Source organism: Pelodiscus sinensis, chromosome 1 (genome assembly GCF_049634645.1).
Source record: "Pelodiscus sinensis isolate JC-2024 chromosome 1, ASM4963464v1, whole genome shotgun sequence".
Classification (NCBI taxonomy): Eukaryota; Metazoa; Chordata; order Testudines; family Trionychidae; genus Pelodiscus; species Pelodiscus sinensis.
In genome coordinates this window covers 187,267,971-187,276,084 of record NC_134711.1, presented here as the reverse complement: position 1 = coordinate 187,276,084, position 8,114 = coordinate 187,267,971, and the positions used below count along the sequence as shown (strand labels likewise).

The 8,114-nt window shown below is 38.1% G+C and overlaps 1 protein-coding gene across 8 annotated transcripts in view; it reads right to left on the bottom strand.

The window, feature by feature from the left end:
• Window positions 1-1,267: 1,267 nt before the first annotated feature.
• Window positions 1,268-8,114, bottom strand: part of KCNJ15 (potassium inwardly rectifying channel subfamily J member 15) — a 95,547-nt gene continuing 88,700 nt past the window's right edge. For 6 of the 8 annotated variants that reach the window (XM_075911916.1, XM_014575451.3, XM_075911940.1 and 3 more), the window contains one exon: window positions 1,268-5,622. In XM_075911916.1, the coding sequence (XP_075768031.1) occupies window positions 4,479-5,622 (1,144 nt within the window). In that variant the 3' untranslated portion in view covers window positions 1,268-4,478. Of the gene's footprint in view, window positions 5,623-6,199; window positions 6,593-7,986; window positions 8,081-8,114 lie in introns of those variants that run through there. The other 2 variants (XM_006111791.4, XM_075911946.1) reach the window with 2 other exon arrangements.

The following is an 8,114-nucleotide window of genomic DNA, read 5'->3' as shown; positions in this document are numbered from 1 at the left end:
GAGGGCTGTAGTTTGGAGGTATTTGTGTAAATTCGCACTCTCCAGCAATCCCACAAATTATTTTCTGGTATTCTGTTCCACAGGGCACTCTGTAAACAGTAAATCAAGCCAAATTACTTTACAGAAGAGATTAGGAGAAAAAAAGAGTAGGGAACTGTGCAGATCTCTTTTGGAACTGTGGTTAATTTTCAGGTCTCTTCTTAGTCAAATGCCTCATCAGCAAATACTGAGACTTTAACAAGTAGAGCAATCCTAGCCAAAGAGTATTGGTAGAGAGTCAAGTTAAGGTCAAGATACATTGTTAGTTTTTGTTTTCTCAAGAGGAAGGCAGTTGTCTACAGCCTCATGCTAAACAACTGTATCTTTATGGCACACAACAGGTATCCTTCGTTGATTAGGTAAAACCATTACCATAATATGTGTTACTCCCGTCAAGATTTGTCTAGTGTATGATAACATAAATACCTTTATTTAAAGATCTCTCCTATTTAATGCAACATTCACAGAGCAGTTCTAATTATCTCTGTGAAAATAGCCTTCCCTTTTCTTGCCATAAGCAGCAAAGTTAGCAGTTTAGCAGAAATTACATACTTCATTTCAGGTTTCTGCGTTTTCATATTTATTCTAGGCATTTCTTAATCTGGAGCACTGAAGTGTGTACATTTTCACAGACAAATTTAATTATTTGATTAAGGGATAAGCAAAAAATTCCTAACTTTAAAAAAATGTGTTTTTGATCCCTGCTAAGTAAAATCTTACTTAGCCGGTCATCTGAAGAAGTGGGCTGTGCCCACAAAAGCTCATGATACCATCTACATGTTTTGTTAGTCTTTAAAATGCTACCAGACCATGTGTTACTTTTCTCAGTGATTCAAGGATATATCATCTTAGCCGAGGAAAGTAAATGAGTTATAACCCTTCCTGAAATCAAACAATTAGATTCTTAACATGAATAGTATATGGGGAAAGTTTGTCATGTGAAAGCGATGCACAAATATTTAAAATATACAAGTTTCTTTAAAGCTTCCTGTCTAATTCTTTACTCCAGTACAAAAGTTTGGATGAAGTACAAAATTAGACGCAAAGTATCTTGTTAATGAAAATATTAATTTGAGGTTTGTGTCTCCTATCAAACTTCTAGCAGATACCTATATTTTTAAATAGCTTTTAGCTCCTATAATTTATGTTTCCAAACATCACATAACAGCATGTTCAGGCTGACAATCACAGACTTTGAAACTGGATGAATTAAATACAGCTTATGCAATCTGTTGAGAGGTGCAATAATAATCAAAAGTTTATTATTAAAACTATATACAATACATACAAAATGAAGTTGCTGTACTACTTGTGTTTTACATTGCTTTGTTTCTGTTTTCTATGAAGTGATTCATAACAGGACAATTCTGAGTGGCCCCTGCTGAGAGAAAATATAAAGCACTGGAAATGTTTCAAATTTTCTTTCAACCAGTTCGGTACAGGATGTTCAGCAGAAATCTTTTCCATTAAGAAGACCCTGACCTGATAATCTGATATTTTCGCCAAATACCCTGTTGGCTCACCAGCCTAACAGGAGCATAATGTTCCATTACTCATGTAATAATCTACATACATGTGGCGGATAAATGGTTACATTCCAACCAGGCAGAATTATAATACCGAATATGCAAGAGCTCCAGTCTGCACAATGCTTTCTTTTGTTCTGCTTTTCACTATGGGTCTGATGCAATCAATGAATTGAGAGCTGTCTGCCACAGGAAGTGTTCTCACTCTAGTTGTGCAAATCCTTCCAACTGTAATGGTGGAGATTTGTTTGAATATAAAACCATGAATTCACTTTAGTAATAATGACCCATTTTATTTGTCTACCCAAACATGAGGGACATTTTTGTTTGCAAATAGTTTTGCATTTGTTTAGAAAGCAAAAGCTTCTCAAGTAGAACGGAACAAAACAAATTTAGTGAATAGTAAATTTGCCAAAAAAAGAATATTGACGGACACTGAAACCATTCCCAAATGCAAAATTACTTGAGTTGAACTTGATGAATAGGTTTGACTGAAAAAAAAACCCTGAAAAAAATGTTCATTTTTAAAACTACCCCTTTTGACATTTTGTTTCAGAACATTTGCATAATAAAATGATAGTCTAAATATTTTGTTCAACACAAATACATTGTGTTTTGGTATTGTTTCAATGAGAATTCACTGCAGTTTGAAATGAAGTAATTGTTTTTTTCAGATTTTTTGGTTCAGACACTGAAACAAAAAACTCATTCACTTTATTCACAAGTCCTTGTGCAAATGCATTTACACAGTGACATACACTCAGATTGGTGACCACAAAGGAATTTAGGCTTTGCAAAACTAAGCATCATGGTACCTAACTTTTAGGTGCCTAGAAATATCACAGGAATAACAAAGCAAAATTCAGTGCCTGCGCTCCCTGTTCAATGACTGGGGAGTGAGGGGCATTTGTAATGGAATCCACAAAAGCCACCAATGTTAGGAAGGGAGCCACCTAAGTTAGGAAGTGGAAGACACTGACCAGAGGAGTGTGTGCTAAACCCAGCTGGTCTCTCAGAGATAGGCATCTAACCTTACTCAGATATTCACAAACAAGAGCCCACCCACTGATGACAAAATGTCCGGAGGAAGACATGAAGGGACACCCACTTTACAATCCCTAGCTCAGTGGTTAGAGCACTCACATGGGATGTGGGAGACCTAGGCTCATTTCTCCCTCATAAACGATCCCTAGGCTGACATTTGTTTATGTCAGACCATTTCAAATCATTAAAACACTTTCAAAATCAAAGTCTGCTCAAAGATCATTTATGAGCATGAGAAAAAAAGGACATATTTTCTACTATTATGTGGTACAAGTATATGAATAGAGCCAAAGGACAGACTGAACTATTAGAATCATCTAGTCTGACCTCCTGTATAATACAATGCTTTGATGCCTGCATTTAGCCTAGTGACCTGTAATTCAACTACACATACCCTTTAAATTTGCACAGCTCTAGTTCTGGTTATGTGCAAGAGAACTAACATTTTTCTTGGCATAAAATCACAGAAATGTAGGACTGCAAGGGAACTTAAGAATGCAGGATGATTTACCTTAAAGCCAGGACCCAGTGCTTCTCAGACCTACACCCAGCCTTCACGCATAACACACCCAAAGCTCACAGTCAGGTCAACAGGGACTTTTGTATGTACTAGGTTGGTCATATCAGGGCCTCTGAATGCATCACTGCCACTGGCAAAAGCACACATGGGGCTGAGAGGAAAATCATTTCTAAATTATATTGGACAGCTCTTCTTCACACAGCAAGCATGTTTCCAGTCCACCTCTGCTCCACAGCTTTCCCCCCATTTCTTGACCATTTAAAGTCGTTTGATCAGCAATCTTTGCTTTTGCTGTATGTAAATAAATATGCCAAGCATTTAGCAGCGCCTGTCCTAACTACCACACCCTCTCACTGTGCCACAAAGAAATCAGCAACCGCTCAAATGCCACTCTTTTATTAATAGAATGGTTTAATAGACTGAAACTGAAATGGAACAAAGGAATGTTTATCCATTAAAGTTGCCAGAAAGTAAATATTGGCTACAGATGTCATAAAGATTTCATTTAACAAAAATTAAATATGGCCCATGGCAAAACTAGCAACCTTTAGAAATGTATTGGTGAGCTGCTAGCAGAAACAGCTGCTAGCAAAAATGTTTGCTTTGTGAAAACAAAAGTCCTGGCAAATTCAATTTTAACTTAATTAATTACTGTTTTGATTCTGTGTTAACAGCCCTCAGCTCCTTCCTAGATATTACATACAAGCCAGCCATTAACATGGTAAAAAACCAAATTAGCGTTCAAGACACTAATGGTCCCCAGTGGAGCAGAAATCACTCTTTTAACAAAGCCCAGCAGGGCTATTAGGATACAAGTCATTTTCTCTCATTCAAGATAAAAGAATGTGTTTGCCAGCGATAGCATGTCTATATTGACTGAACCACATTTCTCTCACATTAACTTATTTTCCACAACATGAAAAGCACTTAAAGAAAATAAAGCACTGGTATGAAAATAAACATTTTAAAGAAGCATATTTCCTTCTGGAAGCACTGTGTGCTAACTTTTGAGATCCCACTTTTATAATTAAATCATGGCAAATATCGATGTGAAGAAATCTTTTCACAGTATCAAACTCTACTTACCAAATGGAAAGTAGCATGTCTGATCTGACAGCTGGTACAAGACAGATTATAAAAATAAATCTCACTTTTTAAAAGTCATTATGATAAACAAAGAAATCTTGTCTACTTAATCCAAATACTTAACAACTTGACAAAAGAACAGATTTTCTCTATACCCAGGCATTTGCTCTGCTGCATTTCTTAAGAGCCAATCAGCATATAATGTGTGCTTTTGTTTCAGTTTGTAAATAGGTATTACTAGATGCTAACCTTTCCTCACACAATCAAACATTGCTTTGCTGTAACAACATTGTTCTCAGTCCTCTCTCTCTTTCCTCTTCCTGCCTGTATCTCTCTTCTAGTTTCTGTTTTTCAGAGTCCATGCTATAAAAAGTAGAGTCTACGCTTCTTCTGATTTGCTCAAACTGACTAAAATCAGCAACATATTTTCCATTTTGGGAGAGAGAAACCACAGGCACAAACTCATAACCCCAGTGGATCTCCTCTGGGATATAAGAAGTTCTGCTTTGGCAGACAGCACTAGTGGATTCTACTGTGGCATTCAAGAGGACAACCAGTTCAAAATCCTTTTCTCTTAGGTTCTGGGGTGTGAGATCTCTTAAAGGGCTACTCTCATCCAAAATATGGTAAAAGGTTAAAGGTAAAATCAGAAATGGGCTTTCTGAAGAGGAGTCAACATGGAATTTGACACTGGCTTGGTTGAGCAGGATCCTCTCCCCTTCTTTGGTTTCATAGGTTTGAAGAAGTTTCCCAGACAACTGGCACTGAATCAGAAGGCTCTTCCTCATATTTGCCACTCTGATCACAAGGCAAAGCTCTCCATTGTGTTTGGTAATTACAGCACAGTGACTGAACTTAATAGTCTCAGCCCGTTTTTTGGGTCTTGCAATTTTGGCCAAAAAAGTGCCAGTGATAAAGATCTCAATCAAGGTTGTGATGACTAGCTGAGCAACCAGGAGGAAAATGGCATGAGGGCACTCCTCTGTGATGAAACGGAAGCCATAACCAATTGTTGTCTGTGACTCCAAAGAAAAGAGAAATGCCCCAGTTAGCGAGTTTACTTCCTTGACACAAGGCATATGCTTGGGGGGGAAATGATCCCTTTCTAAATCTCCATGAAGAAATGCAATGGCATAATAGATAACTCCAAAGAGGAACCAGGTCATCACAAAAGTAGCAGCAAACAGGGTAAGTTTATATCTCCACTTCATGTCTATAACTGTGGTCCACAAATCCTGAAGGTAAAGCAGATATATACCATCTACTTTGTCAATCCTCACATTGCTGTGACCACTTTTGGACATCACCCGGGGTCTGTGGGTCTTCAGTTCTGCACTGATGAGACCATTAACAAGTGGGGCACTCGATGTATTCATCTGAGTGGTGCCCATTTTCAGTTCCTCAGTTCTAAGGAGGAAAAAAAAAAAAAGAAAATCATTAGAAAAATGCTGAAGGACAGAATGTACAGAATCATGACTGCATTACATATGTGTAACAAAGGGATGCTCCTGGAACAAAAAGTCTGATATTACAGCTGGTTGACTTTAAAAAAAAATAATATTTTGACTTTAGTCACTGCCATATAAAGACACATGGTAGCTTGGAAAAGAAATGTGCCCACCCTAAAATCCTACATTAATACTGTGTTTTTTAAAAAGGCATGAGGTGAAATTCTTCTAATTTATTATGTCAAGAAAGCAACAGAGACTTGTTTTGACTCCTGAATATATTCCCACTCAATAATTCAAGAGAGGGATTTCATTAAAATAAACTCATTTTTAATGCTTATTTTAGAATACCAGACCAGCATTGTCTCACAAAACAACACAAAATAAAACACAAAATTTTGATCATAGTCAATTAACTTTCACAGGCAATTTAATCAATAATTTCTAGTTCTTCCCTAATCATATAACTAAGCTACAGGAAAACTACATAGTCTTGTGAACACATAAAGGAGAGTTCTGGAAATAAATATTTGCACCTGAAAACTCTTCAAGGCCCTTTGCAACATATAGAACTCCAATTTCAAACAGTCAGTGGAAACCAGGAGGCAATTCACAAAATCAGCATTCTGGTCTTAGGCCGTGACCTGTGCAAACACGGGAACCAATGGAGCACAAGACTCAAGAAGTTTGTTTACTGTGAACCCAGTTCAGACCAGATGGAGATGAAGTGGGAGTTCCTTCAGGATGGAATAAAATGCACAAAGTGCAGGAGAAGATTGCCTGGCCAGTTGGATGAGGCAAATAGCCACTGCTTCCAGGACAAGACAGTGATTACGTAGTGCAAGGACAGGGCATATTACAGTAGTTTCCAATAACAAAACTTCCTGCTCTAAAAAAAGCTCCCCGTGCATCCTTTGTGCTTTTGGCTCAAACATTGGTTTGTTCCATTGTTTTGCTTAAAAAGAAGCTTTAATAAGTGTTTCTTTTTTATGAACCACAGGAAAAAAAAGTTCTCCCTTGTAACTACTTAAAAGAAGCTTGCAGGAAACTCAAGACGTATTTGTGGAGGGTGGGTGTGCTAACCCAGGACAACAACATAATTGTTCACTGTTGTAACTTTCCTGTTATGTCAATAAAAAGGAGTTTTGTTTACTAAATACACTGATTAACCAAATTACAGTTTTTTCAGGGAAAATTGTAATTAAAATTGTATTTATTTTGTCACACTGTAGTTTATTCAGATTTTGTTTTAAATCACTAAAGCTCATTTTTCTTATTTTAGATTCAGTTTTAAAATATAAAAAATAGGAATGTGCTGATGATCCCAGTAGGAGACCTTTTATGTGACAATCATACCACCACACACACTGTGCAGCATGTCCAGATAAACAGAAAAGAAAGAAAAAGGCCAAGTGATCTTAAAAAGAACTACAGGAGGCAGCAGAAAAAGCAAAACAAAACACAGCAGTATAGGACCAACTGCTGTTTAGACAAGCCCAGAATGTAAGCATCCGCAACATGCAATGCACAACTCAGTAAGAAAAATTGCATGCCAGATAGTCAAGAGGTCCCACTGCACATGTCAAGCATTACCATGATAAGATATTGATACAAAAAGTGCCTAAAATCTGTCCTGCTATCAGCCCTATTTCCTCTAAAGCTCACTTCTCCAGTCTCTGGTTCCATTCATGAGAAGTGATGGGTTACAATGAATTCTCTGTCACAAATGACTTCTACTCTTCTAAAGGCCAAATTGTACCTTGAGCAGGAGGCCATGCAGTGGCCGTAAGGGCCAATCCCACTCCTGTGTGTAGCCTATCAGCATTACAGCTTTGTGCACAGAGGACAGAGCAGATTCCCCAGAGCTGCTATCTTCCCCCAGTTATGCAGGTTCATGAGGCATAAGTGGAGAGAGACAGAAATCTGCCCTTTCCCTTTAGTGCACCAGTTAGGGGAGCTGAGCTGTGGGGCATGCTAAATGCTGGGCTTATGAGATGGGAGGGTCCCAGAATTCAAGCACAGCCTGACCCCAGACATTTACACCACAATTAAACAGCCTCTTTGCCCAAACCCCAGGATCCCAGTGTACATCTATCCTAAAGGGCTATATCAAAACAGATTCCAAAAGAGCAGGGAGGAGCTACGGAAGGAACTGTGATTCTCAGGCACGATTCTTTCCCAGGGCTGCTCTCTATAAGCCTCCTCTTCCAAGACCTCACTTTATCTGTAAGTGACCTACAAAATGTTCCAAGAAACTTCCCATTCACCCCTGTCTACCCCTGGCATCCCCAGCTTTTTCTCCACTTCTGTAGTGGAGACTTACAGATCTGTAGGTTTCTGGATCTTCATGATATATGAATTAGAATGGCTTCAGTCTGGTCTGTGCTATATACTCCTCTCTTGATTTGTATTTCTGTTTTATCTCAAGGCTCTCAGCTCTTCAGATACTTC